The 22404-nt window shown below is 36.2% G+C and overlaps 1 protein-coding gene across 2 annotated transcripts in view; it reads left to right on the plus strand.

The window, feature by feature from the left end:
* The window catches only part of EDIL3 (EGF like repeats and discoidin domains 3), a 381208-nt gene that overhangs the window by 138116 nt on the left and 220688 nt on the right, over window positions 1-22404 (plus strand). Inside the window, exon 3 of one of the 2 annotated variants that reach the window (XM_001504634.5) lies at window positions 5424-5456. The exons of the other annotated variant lie outside the window; for it this stretch is intronic. Within the exon in view, the coding sequence (XP_001504684.3) occupies window positions 5424-5456 (33 nt within the window). The remainder of the gene's footprint in view (window positions 1-5423; window positions 5457-22404) is intronic. 2 annotated transcript variants of the gene reach the window in all.

The following is a 22404-nucleotide window of genomic DNA, read 5'->3' on the forward strand; positions in this document are numbered from 1 at the left end:
TATATGAAAATGTAGGTTTTCTCTTTGGTAAATCTGGTAATATAGCATAATGAGGCAGCTGAATTTTATAGAGTAACAGAGAGGACTGTATTAAATATCTATCCGTGTTTTCTGTCTTTCTTTTGACAAACATTTATTGAGCCCTTCAGTGCTGGAGGCACAATTCTAAAAACTTAGCGGCGAGCAAAAAAGGTGCAGCCCTGCCCTCATGAAACTCCTCGTCTAACGGGAGAGACTAATAAACATGCAAATAAGTATATACTTATGTACTATTTACATGTGTACATAATTATATTTTATGTATTATATATTATTAACCATACTCATGTAGATATCATCCTCCAAATCTAGCACAGGAATCAAAATGCATGTAAAAGACTGATAGAAAAGAGAAGACTTTGTAACTCTCCGAACATTTTCTGTGCAAGTACAATTCTGCCGCTCCTCACTGTGAACCAAATACTCTGCAGTTCTGAGAGTGTAGAATTGAGCCCATGGTATGCTGTCTGAAGTCTTTGGCCAGGAGAGACTAACACTCCTCTTTATACTTTCCCAAGGAAGAAGTTGGTAATAGGAACTTTTGAGTCCTAAGGCATGTCCACATTGGACCATTGGCCAAGGACCAACAAACGAACAATCGAACAACTACATAAATCAAAATCTCTCTCTAAATACTTCTCTGCATACTTCTAGAGGCAACTCCACAACCTACTTAAATGACTGAGTTCACAAACTTGAAATGACATTTGCTCTTCTTTGCCTTGGCAGTCGCAGACACACACATTTATAGCATTTAACATCTGGGCAGGCATGAATATCGTCATTCATAAACATCATCATTGTTATTTTTACATCACTGCAGTTGAATAAAAATATTCTAAAATACTGTCAGAGTACAAAAATACATATTTCTTATTTAATTGCTTATGGAAATACTGAATTACATGGATAACTCTACACTTGCAAAGCATATTTGGTGCATAATTAACTAGATGTCTAATATAGCAAACAAAATGATCCATAAGTCAGTATGAATTGAGTAACATCCATATGTAAAGTAGATTGCAATATGCTAAGGAATGTATTTTATATATTTCATAGTGAGCTTTTCCTATTTGACGGTGAGCCACGTTGGGTATAGAATTGCTTTTGAATGGATTGAATTTCTAAGTTCTGAAAATTTACTGAAAACACCTGAGGATAAGACAAACAAAAACAGGAGATACAAGTATTGTTGAGACCATATAGAGAGACTAGAGCCTGTGCGATGAACAAGTATGTGTGGTTCAATGTCATATGCATATCAGGGTAGTACACAGCCCTTTGGGTTTGGGTAGTTATTGTACTTGCCAGTGTTCCTGTGGAAAAAAGGAGAATGGGAGGGAGGGAGAAAAGAGGGAAAGAAAGGGAAGTCTGAAGGATGCCTCCTCTTCTCAAGCACCAACCCAGTTCATGAACATGTACACTGCCGGACTGTCCTGAAAAGCAGTGACCAACTTCAAAGCAGAGGAATAGGTTTAATGTAGCAAAACATGGTGGTGAGCTGCATGGGAAACTTAAACGCTGAAAGCCCAGCTGTCCTCTGAAAGCCCAGCCCTGGGCGGTATGTACTTCTGGTCTGGCCTGCCTGAGAGATAGTGAATTCCTTATGCATTCTAATATATGTTAAATGGGAACAACAAAACTGGTCAGGGTTGTAGCAGAATGCCATTTAGTTGCAAATAAGGGAAAGCTCAACTCAAACTAGATAAACAATAAAGTGGAAGTATTTTTCCTCAGAACCAGCAGTCCAGAGGTCGGTCTGGATATGATTCTTAACAATATCTCAATAATCTAATTTTTTTCTGTTTCTCCACTCTGCCTTTGCGCAGGACTGGCTTCTTTCTAAAGCTGGCTACTATCATGGTTGCAGGATGTCTGCCAACTAACTTCTGGGGCCACAGACTTCCTTGTTCACATCTAAAAGACAGAGAGAGGGATGGTTATTTCCAGACACTTTGTCAGGAAGAATGAGGAAGTTCCCTTTCCAAGAGCCTCTTTTCACCCAAACACATGCAAACCTGTCCTTGTACATGGTTGTCCCGGATGGGTCATATGCCTGCCTGGACCAATACTGTGACCAGGAAAAGGGAAAAGATTTACTTAGTTCTGAGGTACAGACTTCCTCCCTAAATTGGAGGGATTTAGAGGATTTGTTGATGTAGATATCCAAGTAAACCTGAAGATATTACAAGAGAAAGAGCATTGAAAGCTGGGGAAGCAACCCCAGTACGCTGGCCAGTGGCTTCCTAGAACCCTGCTCATCTCCTGCGGTGGCAGTTCCAGCAGCTGGACCCACGGCTCTTTCTTACTGTAACAAACTTTAATGAGTAGAGTCCTAATTCTTAGCATTTAGTGTTCATAACTGTCAACTGCCGAGCTTTTTAAAAATGCAGAAAACTGGGCTAACATCCAAAATCCAAATTCAGTAGATCTGGAACATTTTAACAAACATCCACAGTGATTTTGTTATGGGCAATGAGAGGACCACACTTAGTTAAATTCTGTGTATCAGATATATATTTTTATTGTCTGTTTTCCTACCATTGCCACAATTTCAGTACATCCTTCTACATTTTGACCAGGCAGAGCAATACAGAGTTACTTGGTAGTTTATTTTCATTTTGCTTGGTGCATGTGTTTTAATTAGAGTAACTTGCATGTGACACAGACTTTTATATATACTTTGATTTCCTGGTTTTGTAAATTCTAAGAAGAGGAAGAGTGATGAATCATTTGAGTAGCATGACATTATCTTCTGTGATACTTATTTCACTTAAATGTCACTAAATAGGCTGCGAATACTCACTTCAAGGCTTCATTGTACTTCTCGGGCTCAGCTGCCAGACACTAATAGTTGATGATGCTTTGTTTGGTGATGCAGTTAGCTGTCTTTTCCAGAGATAACTGAAAACAGTGAATTAACAGTATTACTATCCCTTGTGTATGTGCCTTTCTGAGTGTGTGTGTGTATATTTTAACAGTGTGAATATTGGTTAGTAACATCTATACATTATGAGGAACAACCACTATGGAGATGTTGCATAGAAATAGAATTGTATGCAGATTTGTGTTCCTGTTGACTCTAATATTACTAACTCGTTACGAAGATGCTTTCAGGTATTACAGGCTCAAGTGTAGGTTAGTGCACTGCTTGCCCCAGAGGCATTGGTTTTATGTCATTCTGATTGCTCTCATTCTTGTAAATTTGGAATTGTGTTTACTTCTGTGCTTGCTAGTTTTTTCCTAAAATTTCTTGCTTATCCATGTGTAATGGAGGAATAAAATCTCAGCATGTCTAATCTTTCTTCCTTAGGCTTCACTTGCTTAGGATGTTTTATTTAACCACATAGTCAGACTCTCACCTACCTGTGTCTATCCTGGTTTGTAAGAGACTTGAAGAAGTTTCCAAGGGAGAACTTGATTCTTAAAGGGATTTCTCTCCCAGCCCCTAAATCCAGTTTTTTTTCCCCGTTATGCTAAGACTAACATTGTCAGAGGTCTAGCCAGTCCTCGTTCCATGACCCTTTCTCCCTTTTTCTCTTTCTCGCTAAGTGGATACTGAATCAGCACTTTGTGAGACAGTAAGGCATAATGGAAAGAGGTTGATTTTAAACTCAAATTCAGATTGACCCTAGACAAATGGCTCTGTCACTCTGAACCTCTGTACCTCCATCTATCAAATGAGAGGAATTTTCATCTCATTGGTTGCTTTATAAATTGAGGTCACACACATAAAGTGACCAGCCGTAAGTGGAAGGTTGTTGTTCCCTTTTGAACCTCTAGACTTTCATTAATAACAACCTAAGTGAGCTCTTCTGCAAGCCCCTATGGTGTTTTCCTAAAAGGGAATTCCCGGAAGCTACTGAGAGTTTTCCTCTTTGAACATGTTATGATATATTTTGGTCATGATAAAGCAGCAAACAGCTTTTTAAATATTTATGTTCTCCACACCACTCATCCCAACTGTGCTTGCTCTCTCTGTTTCTTTATATGTGCCAAGGAGACAAGCCAAACGTTGAGAGGAAAATAGTCAGGACACAAAGTAAGCTTGTCTAACGTGTACTCTGTGCAGATGTCACCTTAACGGAAAAGAGAGAAGACCCTCCCTGGTTACACAGTGGTCCCTTGATTAACGAATTACCTGGGGACAAAGCTCCTTTATAAGCAATTCAGCTGAGTAAGTTTTTATTTTAAAACTTCATGAATCGAATGAAATAGTACTGGCTCATGTCGTATAATTCAGTGGTAATATTCTGGGTAAGCTGCGCTTGTGCCCAGAGCAGAAATACCTCCTCACAGAGTGTGTCTGTTGGGATAAAGGTGAAGAGGTGGACTCTAGGCAAAACCGGGACGTTACCTCAGAGAAACTCTTTTTCTCACTCTTGTAACCCACCATGCTCCCTTCCCCACGGACACACAGGAGTAGATTGTTAGGCTCAGAGGCTTCCTGCTCTCAAAAATCCCTCCCTTTTAAAATGACTCACGGTTTAATGAGTTACCGTTCTCATTACCTTGTACTGATGTTACCTGGTAATGTCCCAATCCTGGCTGCAAGTTGGTACCATTGAGAGAGATTCTGACTTAATCAGTTGAGGTGGGGCCCAAAGTGTGTCATTCTAATACAGATTCAGAGTTGTGAACCACTGCTTTAGCATAAGGTTGTTTCATATTGTGGCCTTTCCTTTTATAATAATATAGTAATTTTTAATATAATAATAATCACTACTGCTGAATCTTAAAGTGTGTGGTACACATGAGTGAGTGTGTTTGTGTGTGACAGAGAGAGAGAAGAAGCTAGAATCTTCGTGTTTGACACCCAAAGTGACTCTGAGCCTTTCTAAGGTTTAATAACCCCTATCATATTTATAACTTCTACCTCATGGAACAAAATTTGTGACTACCAACAATGCTTTTTAATTCCTCTTTGCCAATAGAAAATTCCCACAAAGTGGGAAAGTGGGGTATTTATAGGTTATATACAATTTGTATTTTTAAACAATATTATTTATAATAATTATAATTTACACTCAAACTAAATAAAGTCAATCTTGTTTGCAAAAGGAAAGGACAATCAAATTCAGAGAACTGAATGGTTTTTTTCTAATGCATATTTTAAATTAAAAGAGTAAGTTTTAATTTACTGTAAATACCCATTAAATATATGATTATCTAATTATCTAATGACAGCTTTCTAAGCTGTCGATAAAATTACAAGTCAGGAACTTGTAGTCATTGTTTGGAAATGTGAAATATATTTACATTCAATCTCAACATCTCTCTCTCTCTCTCTCTCTCTCTCTCTCTCTCTCTCTCTCTCTCGCTCCCTCCGCCTCCCCCACCCTCCCTCTGTCCCCACATCACCTCTTTTCCTCTTATCACAGCGTCAGATGAAGAAGAGCCACCGACTACAGCAGGTAAAGTTTCTATGCTGTAAAGATGATTCCTATTTTATTTCATGCCCTGAATAATGAAGACTCAGCCTTTAGAAGTGTATTTTTTTCAGGTTTCAACCAGAAAACTGGCACAATTTTATTTATTTACTTTTTTGTTTCTTGGGCCCATTATTCTGTTCCAGACTCAACAGTGTTGGTTAAGAGTTTTGAATAAAAAGAGAAAAGAGTTGAATATGAACTGGTGCAGAGGAAAACATAACAAAATATCACATCAACATTAAAGAATAAGGAAAATTGGAAAATCAAGACATTGAGAAAAATGCCAAAAAATAATAAAATGAGGAGAATGAAAAACAGGAAAATGATAAAATGTACTTTCAGAAATATGATCTTCCATGATAGAACACTGCATTATCAAACATATAATCAGCATTGAACATGATATTCATTTTCGTTTAAGGATAACAATTATGTTCTTGCCTCACTGACTCACTTTATTTTAAAAAATAATTTTTACTGTTATACCTTAATGATACTGAAGCCTCTCATCATGGCTCTGTTCCTCATTCACCTAATCAGCATTTATCGAGCACAGGCCTGAGCTAAGTGCTATGAAGACTGCAGATATAGAGAAGGCCTGGTGTTTTCTATGTGGTTCTAGGACTGTAGGATGGCTCAGAGAGAAATGCCAGGAGGTGAACAACCAGGTGCATTTCTAATGATAAAATGGGCAGCACAGCTGATTGGATTTGCAATTAACAAAAGGCTCAGGCTAGCAGACCAGCAGCGTCAGGAAAAAGGGGTCAAGCCCTGAGATGTAGCACTGTTGACCAGACCTCAACCAACTAGATAGATTCCTTCTCCGGCAAGTAATTGAAGAAGGGAGTTAGGCCTGAAAGAGAGGAGCAGGAAATAAATGGTTATTGAAACTAATGGACGAAATGGGGCTTGATTTTATAGGAAGAGGGGGACCTAGTCCAGTTATTGGAATGCAAGTGTAAGGTAGAGTCAGTTCAGTTCATAGACCTAACAGTTCAAGTGGTAGAAGACTTCTTGATTTCTACCTCCCTCCGAAACTGGGCAGGGATTTTTACCTATAAGAGTTAAGTTCAAAAGATCAAAAATTCAGTGGAAGAAAATGACATAGACATCTTCCAAATATCTTTGGTAAACTCCAAGGATGCCATATTGTATGATACTCACTGTAATTATAACTTCCTTGGTAAGAGAATCACAGAATTAGATAAACTCTCAATCAACGTTTCATTTTCATAATATCAATAGTTTATAACTTGATTTGGATGATAAGAACTCCCACTCCTTTTCTCCCACTCTAGTCAGTATTGGGTAGCCTACTTTTAGGAGCAACCTAATCACTTGACTCAGTAGCAAACTCATACAAACTCTTAATGTTGTTGCTTTGAGTCTCCTTTGCCTAGTTTCTAACTTCTTTTGGCCCTGACTTGAGGCTTTAGTGTTTACAGGGTTGTCCAAAGACTCTATCTGTGGCTCTCAACCTTAATTCAATTTTCTCTTCCCGTGAGTATCAATCTTGGGAGCACCTGTGCTTTTCTAGCCTAATCTCGTTCCTGCCATACTCTTATACCCCACACTGCTATATGGCCTACCAAGGAATTTTGGTGCCATTGGAAAAGAATTATTTTTTTTGTATGATAAAGATTAATTTTAACCTAATGTAAACTGCCTTTAAGTACAATATAACTATTGTTGGTGTAATTTTCTTATTCTAAAGCTATTTTAATGATTCCTTTGCTTGGTAAGAAAGTCTTTTGGTAAATGCAACTGAACATTTTTTCTCCAAATATTTATTTTACTCTAGAATGATCCAAACATCATAGAGTTTAAATTCTATTTTAAAAATAGTTCTGTTTGCAGATATGATCAGATGTTTTTGTTGTGATTTTAGGACAGACTTTTAGAATAGAACAAATGTATTCTTAAGGAATATTTTAACTAAATAATTTCACGTACAGATTATACTAACATTGAGAACATTTGTCGTTTAGTAAAGCAGACACTCCTTTTATATAAAAACTACCAATGGGAGCCAAATGTTTTCCTTTTAATTTTATCAAAGTTTATAATAAAAAGAGTATTATTGTGCATTGTATAGATTGTCAAAACTTTTAACAAAATATGAGATTTGTAAAGACTTGGTTGTGGAAAATGGATTATGATTTTTTTTAGTTCTTTTTGGTACCTCTTTCCTCCAGTTTTTTCAACAATTATTTTTCTTAATTGAATATTTATTATTCTGTTTATGTATCTTTTTCATTAATATTTCTTAAAATATAGTTTTTATTTAAACCTGTTAATCATAATACATTTATTTAGTATATGATTATTACCTGTTTTTACTCTCATCACCTCCCATCAACAGAATTTATCTAGAATGATCTTTTCTAAGCTCAGACTCATTTTGTGGTCCTTCTTTAACTTATCTTTTTTTCCTGTTATTTCTCCATTGCGTTTATATCAATGAAATGAAACTCTTGTTGCCACCCAAATTGTACCTGTTAAACTTTCATATGTCCCTGCATGGTATCTTTATCATATTCATATTCTTCCTTCAGATTCACAGAATAATTAGAGATTCTTTCAAATCCATACTTTAACTTCTTTAAGTTAAATAATTTTAATTTTTCTAGTAGGACATCTTCTACACCTATTCAATAGTGGAAGAAATAATAAAGTAAATGTGGGTGTTTTTTGCTGCCAAATAGTCACAGATTCCTGATTAGTAGTTGCTAATATATGAATTATGAATTAAAAATTATTTTTAAAACAAATGTGTACATGATTTATCTAAACATATAGGTTCCTAGTGGATATTAGTATTGAATGATAATATTTATTACATGCTTGCAAATATGGATATTATATAACAAATCTAAGTTGTTTTTACCCCATAGGTACACAGAATTAGATTAATTATAATTCAATAATCAAGACAAATTCTCATTGTTCAGAACTATTTTTAAACAAAATAATAGGTTTTCTTTCTCGGATAGCATACAGTATGAAAAAATAAGGAAGATAGACAATATAAGTCTGAGAAAATTAGTGAGATATTAGATAGCGTTCTTCTTGTGTTATAATGCTACAAAATAATATGGGCTTTTCTCTTTATAATAGAGCATATTTGATTTGTCTTATATTTAGAATTATTATGACCGCCATCATTAGATCTTTCTATTCTGTTCCCATATAATTCTGTTTAGAATATTTTTACACTGTATTCTGCCTTTAGTTATTTTTTCAAATATGCCTGATTTCTCTTATTTGAACCTCTAAATTGCCGTGCAAAAAGCAAGTGCTTACAAAGTGCTTTTTGTGTAGATTAGTAGAGGAGCTGCATGGCACATCACATCTGCATTTCTCCTCGTGGGGGGACAGCCCCTTATTAAATATGGAGCAGCCACTTGTTAATCGTTTCCATCTCCGAATGTTCAGCCTAAAGGGACATGGTTTGTTGCGTCTGAGTTACTAGGGCAGTTTCACCTTGTTTCTGTAACTCCTGAAGCTTCTTTTTATTTATCTTAGTTGAATCTTATGTTTAGGTATTTAAACATCTTATTTCATCGAGTAGAAAAACACATCCATGAACTATACAAAAGATTCCTTCAAACTAGGTTATATCCCAAGATCTAATTACAAACTAATGAGATTCGTATTTTTCCAGTGGCCATAATAGATACTGTACCTCCAAATGAGTTTCCTTTAGAATTGGTATGTGCAATCCAATTATGTCGCTATTGCTCAAATAATTTTTGGAAACCTTCTTTTGAAATTTCCTTCAGAATCTGTTTATGAGTTTGCAACATCAATTATTCCCTTATAGTCTCAGAACTGTGTTACTATATTCATCAGACTTTGGTTTAATAAACATGCCTTCAAAAACAAAGATTTGCAAATATTAAGAAAGTATCTGAGTGTGTGTGTGTGAAATACAAATCAGTCTACAACTTTGAAATCAGATCAGTTCTCAACTTTTGAAAAGTGATCACATTATGTTAAGATTAAATTTTATAAAATAGTACTCTAATAAAGTTATGTCAATGGCTGCTTCTCCCATGCTGCACAGATCCAATTTTTGTATAATTTTTATTTAGATGCCATCATAGGGAAATGCTTCATAAACTGATTATAAGAATACTGTTACCATGTCCTTTACAAAACAGTTATTATGTATTGTGACATGATTCTTTCAGTTGTAACAGAAAAGTCAATTTAATGTTGCTTAAATAAAAACATATTTTATTGGCTCACAGAATTGACAAGGAGGAGCTCAATGATGTCCCTAAAAATCTGGTTTTTGTTTTTCTTTCCCCAATCTTTCTGCTCTGTCTTCTGTGGTATTAAATTTTTCTTCATCTTCAAACTGGTTTCCCTTGTGGTGGTGATATGTCTGCCAACAGCTACTCTGGTTATATGCATCTTGATCCATGTCCAGAGGATAAGGAAACGACATTTGTGCCCCTGCCTTCAAAGCCAGAGTCTGGAGACCCACTCTAATTAGACTTAGATCCCTTCTGCCAGCCCTAAAATAGCCAGCCAATCAAGGCTGTACCCTGGTGATGAGGTTGATTTTCACTTTCTCACAGATCATGAGCTGTGTGGCTGAGGGGCAGATAGATGAACAAGAATTCAGGAACTCCTTAGGGAGAGGAGAGGAGAAATGCACACGAGGTCCATGATCAGTAAAGCCAACAGGAAGCGATCCTCATAACACCTCTTTGCCACTTTTGAGTATCTTCTTAGTTTTTCTCCTACACTCTGGTATGTTCTTCATATTATTGTATACAAATTCCTAGAGACCTGATTTGGAAAAAGTAAACATGGTGCACATCTCAGTAATACTAAAGTCGATGTTTGCATTTGCCGTGTTATACATTATGACTTTTGGAATCTCAGCTTCACCACGTCCTTTATTTTTTTCTCATGTGCTTTAACATGTTTTTCATGCTTGTCAAAACTGTGTATATGCACTGGTCTTTCCTTTTTGCTTTAATGATCTGTTTCTGCAGAAATTACTAAATTTACTCAGCCCTGTTTCTTAGGCGCTGCTGACTGTAATAGTCCTCTTTCACGTTTCAAAAAGTGACAGTCATGTTAAATTGCATTGTCCAGAAAATTCCTAAGAGCATTAAGTAATGTCATTACTTAAATTACCTCAGGCTATTATCTTATTAGAGAAAAAAATGTTTTATCATGAACTTATAGTCAAAATGCAATAATTTTATGTTTAAAACTTTATAAAATGGCCATACAAATTTAGTCAGATTTTTAAGCTTGGAAAAAGTAAGTGACTTAATCTTTGTATGTGTTGCTACAACATTACAAATTTAAGTTTTTGAAACTCACCTCCCTCATAATGTTTAAAAATAACTCCAGAAGTGTAAATAAAATTTTGATTTAATATTTGTAGAAATTTCTTGATATTATTTCATTAATAGTGTAGATTCTGTGGTGGTGACCTTTAGAATGGTAGGAGGAAAACCAAAAATGACACCCAACTTAATGTTAAGATCAAATACTGAAAAAGCATCAACATTTTTAAAAAATAATAAAGATATATAAATGGAAAATAAGAGCATATAAGTCAAAGTTCTCCAGAAAAGCAGAACCAAAAGAGTATATGTATATATTTAAATATGTCAAATAGATAATTATTTTAAGGAATTGACTTACACGGTTGTGGAGGCTAGCAAATCCAGAATTTGTAGGGCGGGCCAGGCAGCTGTAAACACAAGCAGGATTTCTACATTACTGTCTGAGGCAAAGTTCTTTCTTCTCATGGAAACCTCAGTTTTGCTCTTAAGGCCTTCAGCTGATAGGATGAGGCCCACCCACATTATGGAGGGTAATTGGCTTTACATAAAGTCAACTAATTGTAGATGTTAGTCACACTTACCAAATACCTTCCCAGAAACATCCAGACTAGTATTCTGACCAAGCACTGGGCTCTACAGCCCAGCCAAGTTGACACATAAAATTTGACCATCACGGAGAGCCTCCAGGTATGTGCATGACTGCTCCATCACATCCTTCATGTCTTGACCCAAAGATGCCTTCCCAGAAAGGCCTCTTTTTGTCTCTAAAGAGATCACACTTTCTCCACCTTGTCATGGTCCCCTGTGCTGCTTTGTTTTTTAATGTTAGCACCTGTCTGCATACTCTCTATATGTAGTGTTTTTTATTGTCTATCTGGGCTGAATATTAACAATCCGAGGGCTAGAACTTTGTTGGTCCATTTTATTTACTACTGAATCCCCAGCTGCTGAAATGAGTGTTTGGTACATGGTAAATGCTTAGTAAATATTTGTTGCATGATTGAATTAATGAATAAATTAACTCATACTGATTTTATGCTGATTTTAAAGCATCATTAACCCAAGAACATACACAGCTCTTCCTTGCATGATGATATAAAGAGAAAGTTAATGGTAGATGTATTTCCCAGTTTAAGAGATAAATATGTAAAAGGATAACACTACTTTGATAGGAATCTTAAGGATGCTTTAAAATTACTTAAATCCCTTGGCAGAGAAAAAGGCCATTACATTGATCTTTGTTTTTCTGCTTTTGTTGAGGTAAATTCAAATATGTTTTGCTTGGTAATTCTTTTAGTGTGGTGTCCTAACAGTGTCAATAATTTAGCCATAGTTAGTAATTACTGGATGGAAACCTCAGCAGTGATTTTAAGAAGCTCAAACCAGACAACCACCACACTCTAGAGGTTGACGTGGGTAGGGTGGGCGGGGGACGGGGAGGGGGCAGCGCCCAGTGCTACCCTCAGGGCTCCAGCCTGCCTGCAGGCCACCAGGCTTCCTGAGTTTGCACTCCAAGTGGAATAAGGAAGGGCTTGTATTTTTTTTTGGTATGATAACTTCCTCCTTATTACTTTGTTATCAATCCATGTCTCCTTAAGCACATACACATTTTCAAGAGGTTTTACTTTCAAAGTTGCATGGGTGGTAGATTTTTAAGTCTTTGAGTAATACATTTAGAAAGAAAATAAAATGTACCTGGATATCATATTCTTGGGATACACCTTTTTTTTAAAAAGATATTTATCCAAAGCAGATCACAACAGCCAGAATTCACCAAAATTTAGAGATATGTTCCATATTTTGCAGCTAATTTTCTGCTTCTCTAGACATAAATCTAAATGAGAAAATATCCAGTATTTCTTACCTAATTTAAATAATATGTTACAAAATTGTTGGTTGTTTTGAAAGCTTACTGGAGACTCTTGACAAAGAGTCAAGAATCTAGTTCTTAAAAATCAAAACAAAATAAAAACCACTCTACATATCAGCCAAAGGTTTGTGCCAAGGCTTTAGATGTTTTTCGAAAGACTAATGATGTCTGTCTGAGACTGAGGCCCAGTGAAGCTATTTCATCCTGTAACTAAATGTTTAAAACTGTGTGGGGAGGAATTATGCAAGTGCTAAGCTACTAACATAAACAAAACTAAAATAAGAATGATTAGAAAGAGAATAGATAGAGACTTTTTTTTTCCCCAGAATTTTAGCTATCTAAACACATTAAGTTTTATTTATAAGATCACGAAGAAGCCACTGAAAATTCTGATCCATGTTGGGTTCTGCCAATCGTTTGTCTGTTGTTCTTCAAGCAGAATGCTCAAGCAAGTTGTCTCAATTTCAAGATTTCTGAGAATTCATAGCGCTATAGAAGAGGGAGATGAACATGTTTTTAAGTAACTTAAGTTTTCAGACTGATTCTTTTTCAGTCTCCTTTGTTTCTATCATCCAATTACTCCGTTCTCCTTGACACTTGGAGGAGTGGTGGGAGGTTGAGACAACACTATTGATTCACACTAATTTTATTCTTCTCCTGGAAGTGAGGGAATCAGTAAAAACTGATCACTTAAGGCATTCTTTCATTTCACCCCATGAATCCTGTGCCTGGTTTTTATGACCCACCGCACCCATGTCTCTTCTCCCTAGGAGGCAGAACTGTCCTCTGTTCCAAGGCGTATATGGTGTGCTCATTCTTAACTCAAAGCTTTAATTCACGTTTGTCTGTCTACAGCGTGCTTTTCTTTCCCTTTCATGTCTCCAAAACCTATCCATCTTTTCACACTCATCTCAGGTCCTACATCTCTCCCATCAACTCATGTGGATTTCTCTTTTCCCAAATCCCAACTTGTGTATCTTTTAGGAATGTTCTCTGTGGCAGGTAACTGAGATTAACATGATCTGAGAAAGGGGCCATTCTCTGTGAAATGACAGGATCTTACTGCCTTTCAAATAAATCATGTTTCTGTAAGTAGGAAAGAAGAGCTAGAATAGAGGTTGAGGAGGCAATAGTTTCTATCCTTAAAAGGAGTTGAGTTCTTTTATTATGTCCTGGATGTGCACTGCAGTTGTTTCTCCACCTGGACTGGGGACTCACTCTTGACCGTGACTGATCCTTTTATTGCATTTCCAGCAATGCTGAAGACAGAGTGAGGGACCAATACTTGTTTCATGGTCAACAGGTAAATATCATTGAATGTATTATCACTCCTTGGGATCCTAAAGCAAAATTAAAAAGAGAGAAATCAGATGAACACAGTGCTTTCCAAATATACAAAATAAGTAAACTATATTATACTACCCTGTGCAGGTACCGTATCCTCTAGGATCTGTGCAAATTATAGTTATGTCAGTCAAATTTCTTGATTTATATCACCCCCAATCACTTTTACTATCTATGCCTATATTAGTTTCCCAAAGTTCCCATAACAAATTACCATTACCTTGGTGTCTTAAAAAAACACACAGTTCTGTTATTCTCTCACAGTTCTGGAGGGCAAAAGTCTGAAATCAAGGTATCTTGAGGGCTGTGCACCCACTGGGTGCTCTAGGGGCGAATCCTCCCTCGCCTCTTCCACTTCATGGTGGCCATCAGCATCCCTTGGCTTCCTTGGCTATGGCCACATTTCACATAAGCAAGCTAGGCCAATCTCTGCCTCCATATTGTCATAATTTTTTCCTCTTCTGTTTGTGGCTTCTATCCTTCTGTCTCTTAAAAGGACATGTCATTGGATTTAAGACCCAATTGGGTAATCTAGGATGCTCTCGTCTCACCATTCTTAACTTAATTATATCCACAAAGAGTCTTTTTTCAAATAAGGTGACATCAGAGATTCCAAGGATTTGGTCGTGGACATATCTTTTGAGGGGACACCACTCAGCCTACTACAATAGCTAAAGTAAATGTGGTAAATAAGTGTAAAATGAAATTTTCTGGACCTGGAATTTTTAAGTAAAAGGACATGTTAATGTATAATGAAAGATTAACCAGAATGGGTAAATGTTATTCTTGAATCTCTGATATTTTTCTCTTCCTGGTTTAAAAAAATGATCATAAAAATATAATGATGAAATCATAGTTTACCCAATAAAGCTGCACAGGTCACCTGCATAAAGCCTACAAATATTTTCAAAGCCTCAGCCAATATAATTTAATAAAGATGGAGCTAACCTCAATTTCAGCAGAAACTCTGTATCTTCTAAGAAACGAGTTTTGGGTAAAAATTAAAGAGCAACTATAATAATATATATATTATTTTAAACTTATGTATGTATTAAAAACATCCGGAGAGAGGAAAAATCAGAGACAAACACATTTTAACCACTTTATAAGATAGCTCCTTTTCATTTTAAAGAATAAAAGTGATATTCACAAATTTCATCTTAAATATTTTGATATAATTTTATAATTACTTGATATTTTACAGGTTCTCCAACTTTAATCCTAGATTCATTTATTTGTACAAGCGTGAAAAAAGCAGAGCCCCAGATTATAAAAAGCTAAAAACAATTTATTTTATCCAGTCAGCTTAGAGTAATACAGAATTAGAAAACATAAAATTAAAGCTTATCTTATTTCCATTTCAATTTTGTCATTTATTGGCAGAACAATCAGATCAATATGAGTGATTTCTTTTGAATCGAAAACAAATATTCGCTGTGGTACCTGAGAACAGTCGTTTGTCCAAAATCATTTTAGTAATTTGGGAGCCAAAGCTCAACCTTACTGTAATGAATACAGCTTCTTGTAATCTATTACTATTTTCAATTTTATTTTCATGATAATTTTGACATATAAATCTTGTTGGTAAGCCAATATATTTTTTACACCTAGAAAATGTGCTTTGAAAGGTATGATGATAGAGGGTGAATTAGAATGTGCTTAGACACAAGTGTAAGCTCTTTCCAGATTCAGGTAACAGGAGCCGAGGGTCTCACTGTGATGTGGAAATGACCCCTGGGAAATCATCATGTTGAGTAACTTGAGGGATAGAGCAGAAAAGGCCAGTAGATTGCTGTGAAAAATGTGTCAAGAAAACATTTTAACAGAATTTCTTCCACTTTATTTACCAGGGAACTAGATACTCAATAAATATGTGTATTTCTGTTGCAGAGCGTTACAGCACTGCCAGCTTCTCTACCCCATGATTGATAGAAGTTGAGAATAGCCTTACTGTTCACCATCTGTCATTAAAGACCTGTTCTTCAAGTGGACACAGCTCCTTTGTAAGATTTTAAATATTATGGCTGTTAAACTTTTCATATTACCTCTGTGAAAGAGATGCAGTCTTTTGCAACGACACAGACTTTACTGTTTTTCTTGCCCCTTGGTGGATGATTGCTTGTCCTTATTTTTGTTGGTTATTTGAATATTTGTAGCTTATTTCACATATTTTAGGGCTATCTAAAATCCTTCCTGGAAAAAGTGGGACACAGATAGGTACAACCTATATACACGACTATGTAGAAATTTACTATTTTAATTATCAAGGCTACTTATAAGACACATTGCATTTAAAAATTATACAAAAGTAACATTTCTCTTTTAGGTCATGCAGCCATTTTTTGATAGTCCGCCTTCAGCCAGTTAACTTATGCTTATAAATGGTCACAATAGAAAAGAGAGAATTTTAAGAACTATTTTGAGATCACTAATATGTTATTTCAAAGAAGAGCAGAAGACTCTTTGAAAGATAATGACATTCAGCAGTCATAAGGGGCCTGCTGAATTTCCAAGTTAATTGGAACTGAAGCAGACAAGGAAAGGACAGATTGCATGTAGACCCAGAGATAGAAAATAATTGGATAATAACTAAAACTAGGCATTTAATAGACATGCATGCAAATTTTTAAAACAGAATTGAAGTAAAGGGAAGAATTTATTTTTTTTGAGGAAGATTAGCCCTGAGCTAAAATCCACCACTAATCCTCCTCTTTTTTGCTGAGGAAGATTGGCCCTGAGCTAACATTTGTACTCATCCTCCTCTATATATGTTATATATAGGACGCCTGCAATAACATGGTTTGATAGACAGTGCATAGATCTGCGACTAGAATCCAAACCAGCAAACCCCGGGCCACCAAAGTAGAGTATGTGAACTTAACCGTTATGCCACTGGGCTGGCCCCTGGGAAGAATTTTTTAATAAGAGTGGGCTGAGCATCAAAAAAAAGGAACTTGGTTATAAAAATATGTTGTCTTGATTACAAAAATTCAGTTTTATTTTTACCTGCATTTTGATGAAAATAAAGGAATAATTTATGTACCAAATATAATGAGGATAGACAACGTTCAAAATATTTTAATTTTACAATTGGTTACATTCCATATTGTTAGTTTCAAGTGATATACCATGGACATTACTCTCTGAGGGATATGAAAGTGAATTTGACTAACAGCGTTATTTAAATGCGTAGTTTTTGCTTGGACAACTAATAACTTTATAATGAAGTATTTTAAATAAGTTTTGTAATATTGATTATTAGGTTTGTTCACTGTGTCCAATAAATACTATAAACATTCTTCACTAAGGTAAAATTGACTTTGATGTTCTGCTTTCACTAGCTATTTTAGAATAAAAGTAATAAAAGTACAAAGCAACGAAAGTGGAAATCCCTGTGGCACAAGCAGGTAAATCAAAGCTGCGGGGCCCTTCAACAATGCGAAAAAATCAAATGCGTGAGCCCTTGACCCAAAGTTCTTAGCGGGGCTCACTTGTGAGAGGACAACGCTTCCATTGTGTCATAGATTTCATAATAATCTCTCACCTATGTGACCTTTCAATTAAATTATTGGAGTGCATTCTAATTCAGGATTTCCCTAAAGATCACTCTGAATATTCATCTAATTCAGAGGTTTCCATGCATCTCATTAAGCATCGTGACCCACAGGAACATATGCTGTTGGCACACCAACATCAGCCCTGAGATTCAAATTCCTTTTGAGAGCAATTTGTGGAATTAATTTACCTATATGATTTAGGTCTGTTAAGGGGTTCATTCAACATCTGTTGGGTCATCTTTGCTAGGGATTTTTTATCAGAAGAAATAAAAAATATTCCTAGTGGTAGTATTTACTTAATTCCCTAGATTTTAATTTAGGCAAACATGAGGTGTAATGCTCATGAACCACCCCATCTTTGGGATTTGTTCCACTTAATGATCTGCAGAATATTAATATATTAAAAGCTGAGTACTTTTCAACCTTTGCCTCTCACAGGTTTACCATTTAGAGGCAAAATTCAGTAGTGTGAAGATGATGACTCTAGTTAGTTTTCTCTGCAGCATTTAATGTGAAGAACACTCTCATGCTTCTTGACATTTCTCCCTTGACCTCACTGTATTCTCGATTGGCTCTGAAAATGTCTGTTCCTATTTAGCGTCCTGCTTCCTTTGCCTGCCTCTTGAATAAAATCTTTACTATCTCCTTCTTTTCTGTAATCTCTCCCAGGCTTCTAGTAGTTCCTTTGTGGATAGTACTCCCAAATCTGGGTAGCTAAGCCTCGTAGTGACTCAGTTCTCTCAGTGAAATGGTGGAATTGTAATTATTATTGGAAATAGTGCGTGTAAAAGATGGCGGGGAGTAACCAGCTCATAGTGCACATGAGGCTGCTTTCTCTTCTCCCTCTTCTCTATAGCCCTGGCCTCTCTCCTGAATTGCAGATTTCCATTTTCAAACATCAGCTAGACACATCTAATGGCCTATGTACAAAAATGAATATTTTTTAACTTTTTTCCCCTATTCCCTCATGCATTCCCTCTCTCAATGGCATTACTAGTTTCTCTTTCAGGCATAAAATACACAAATTGCCTTTAATGCTACACTCTTCTTCGCCATTACCTCCTACAATCATTTGGTTCTTACACTGAAAGACTGTTAAGTCCATTCTCCACTATGTACTCCCAACCGACATCCTGCAGGACTAAAAAATTTGTGTTTGCACAAACTTTGCTTAGCTCTTTATAGTTTACTAAATGTTACCCAATGAAGGCATCAGGCTCCCATTACCCTTTTCTTGCTCGGTCAGTCAGGATGAACTCGGAAAAAGCCACCTCCAGATCTCAGTGGCTTAACACACGTGTCCAGTGTGGGTCCATAGGGGAAGCTCTCTTCGTTGTAGACACTCAGGGACCCAGGTTAACAGAGGTTACGTCTCAACAGTTGCTTCTGCAGTCATCAAAACAATGTGAAGTTAACATGGTGAACCACTCATTAGTTCTTAAAACTGTCAGAAATGGTGCGCTTTACATCTTCTCACATTATTGGCAAAAAAAACCTCACATGGCCACTAGTAACCTGAAAAGGGATGGAGAAGTGCAATTCTACCGTGTGTCTACGGGGAGAACTGGAGTGTCTGTGAAGCCTGAATGACTATAATCTGACAATTATAAGGACTTGTTCACTGGTTTCTTTACACACATTGACCTTCCACTTCCTTCTCCATCATAACCTTGCTATTTAAAAAAATCTATTTACCTATTTCAGTAATTATCATTGTATGTATACCACATTTTACTTAATTGTAACATAAACTGTGTTCTTTTTGCATTTAATAGAATTCTGTATAGATTTTTAGCATGTAACTAAATTGTTTTCATATTTTTAATTGGCAATATTCTATTCTATTTCATAGCTATGTTATATTGAAGATTGCTTAATCGTTCCTCAAATTGTGGGCATTTGGATTATTTCAAGTGTCTCATTTTAGTCTGTACATCATTTTTAGAAATGTTGACTAAGTAGAGTAGAGCTAATTCAAAAGATTGGACTGTCAAATCAGCCTTACACAAATCAGAGATCTCACCCAACATCAAAGCTACCTAGTGATTTCAAGGATCGAAGCAGTCAAGAGCACAGACAAAGCAAGGAGAGTTTTAGGACATTGAGGGAAGCTCCCCAGGTCCTTCTTTCCTGCACTGGACACATGCTCTCTGACCCAGAAAAACAGATGAGGTCTCTAAATATGGTACATGTGTTACCACATCTGTGTGTGTGTGTGTGTGTGTGGGTGATCTTTAGGTAATAAGCCATCTTCATGTAGTTGTAGAGCTTATATGATATTTGCCACAGAGCTATGCCTTATAAATCCATAGATTGTAGATTTGTTTACCATGAGCAATCTTAAACTGGAGACATCCTGCTAAAAACATTCGTAGATAAAGTTTAACTTATTTATGTTTTGTTGTTTAACTGTTTAAACAACTGCCAGTTGTTAACTGTTTTCTCTGCAAGACTCAAGTGGTATATATTTGAGAATTAGTATTCATATCCCGGATTGTGTCTTTGAGATTTAAGATACAAGAAATTAAATTTTTTCATTACCCAAACAAATACATCCTATTAAAATGCTATAAAACATCCAACTTTACCCTGCTTCCTGCCTGAGTGCCTTTTGCTTGATAAACAATTTTCTTAGGCTTTCCTGTGAGGGTGAATTTTAGTGGAAATCATATGAACTTGAAGATTTATCATTTTGTCTTTCTCTATATAAGACAATCTTTCCAATTTCTTTCCTATTATGCTAATACTTTCCAAAGGAGTTGTTTTCTTACTGTCAGTGTCTACACAATTCATAATGCCTGTCTGCAGTTAACATTGGCCTAATTTGGACTTAAGAATTTTTTGTCTCTTCTAAAACGAGTTTCAGTTCCATGAGAATAATTATATGACTAATCACTTCAGTTTTGTTAAGACAAGGATAACACATCACAAAACTGTATAACAAGTTTAATAATTGGGATGTCATATAAAAATATACTCCTACTTCTAAACTTGAAATCTCATCAAATTTCATCAATTAAAATATGTAATAATTTAAGATGGTATAGCAATTCTTTATGTATCTTATGATTCCTGTTTTGAAACTTGTGATTTTTTTTTGTTTAGAACTGAGGAGAAAGCATGTTATATTTACTTCAATTACTCATAAATGTTAATTAATTTTTATGTCCAGTTTGGTTTATTGAAAACAAATATGCTTTTTGCTTATGTACGCTGAAGATCTTTACATAGAGTCATGATTAATCCCTGAGAAAGTTTGAACTTATTAGATAGATTGATTAATTACTCCTCTGCCTTTTTTCAAAATGATTTCACAGAGGCATCTTTAAAGTCATATATAAATCCTACAACATTTGTAATTCATATTCTAAATAAACTCATTCAAGAAAATTGATCCCTGGATATAATCCTGATTGCAGTCACCTGGGTTTCCCTAATCTTCCAGGCTTCTGGGGGCGTTCTACAGTATACTGTCAGAATTCCCCCCATCTATCAATTTGGGAAAGGCTTGTTTTCCTCAGCCATGAGACGCTATTGCTTTAGTTGCCCTCAGCTCAGCCAGCAGCCCTTGTTCACTTTGTAGTTGGCACAGGATAAATTTCCAGGGTCCCTGCTTTCCTCCATATGCTGAAGCTAATGGAGCTCTCGACTGAGCTGAGGTGTGATAAGAGGAACACACCGGACCATCTAACTCATCATTACCAAGACTCCTTCAGAAGATTCCTTCAGAATCAAGTCAAGTTGCAGTTTGCTCTTTACAGAGGTCTGAGTCTCCCCATCAAGCAGGACACTGTTGAAAATTAATTATTCCGAAAATCTTATAGGCAGGCAGTCTCAATCCATCTTAGAAATCATCTTTCGTGACTAGTAAAACTGGAAGCCTTTCTGGCTGGTGATCTTCATTAGTCCATGCTGTCATACAGCTGCTCGCTCTGGTCAGATCCAATTTCTGCTGCTCACGTTTTTCTTGAAATCGAAGACCCCTCATTCCGTGGCACACAAATTCCACGGTATACTAACGTCTTCCCAGACACTTCCTTTGTGTTAACACAATGTTTCCCAAAGTGTGATAATTACTACTGGTTGTTATCAGATGATTTTAGGTGCAGACAAACAAGACTTCAGTAACCTTGAATGACATAGTGTTATATAGCATGTTACTTTCTTGCTAATTCTTCTTTACTCATTCTAATCATGTCAAGAAGAATGGCTCAGTATATTGTTAATCTTTCTCTAACATTTTATAACTATGTATCCAAAATGTATATATGCATTTATTATATGACTTCACTACAGTACTACTTTTCTTTTATATCCAGATCTCATTCAGTTTCTTAAACTACCCCTGTTCTTTGATCTCAGACCTGCAATACCTGTGTCTCTCCACCTTTCTCTTTCAGCTCGTTGAACCCTGACCTCCCTCCCTTTGCCGATCAAGACCACAAGGTCCATCAGCAAAACCTCTCTCTTGCACACATTTTCATTGTCTTTGCCTTGCCATTTCCCAGCTGCATACAAGTAGAAAACTTCTAATCTTGAATTAATAGTATCATCATCCTTCTCTGCTAAGTACAGTAGAAGAAATACCACACCGTGCACAGACTGGTGCCATTACGGTTTCCTAGTCTTCAACCCCTAAACATCAACACCACCGACAAATCCTCTGATTGCCCCCTCAGATGTCTCCTGCGGCCCACCAGTTGCTGTTTAAAATGCTTCTGCTTCCTTTCCTATCGCTCTACCTCCCATCATCCTTTCTACTATTGAGACAGACATATACTCTGTAGAGGAAGTAGAAACCTTCCCTCAGTAACTCCACTGAGTAGCTAATCCTGCACGTCCAG

This window comes from Equus caballus, chromosome 14 (assembly GCF_041296265.1).
Source record: "Equus caballus isolate H_3958 breed thoroughbred chromosome 14, TB-T2T, whole genome shotgun sequence".
Taxonomy (NCBI): Eukaryota; Metazoa; Chordata; class Mammalia; order Perissodactyla; family Equidae; genus Equus; species Equus caballus.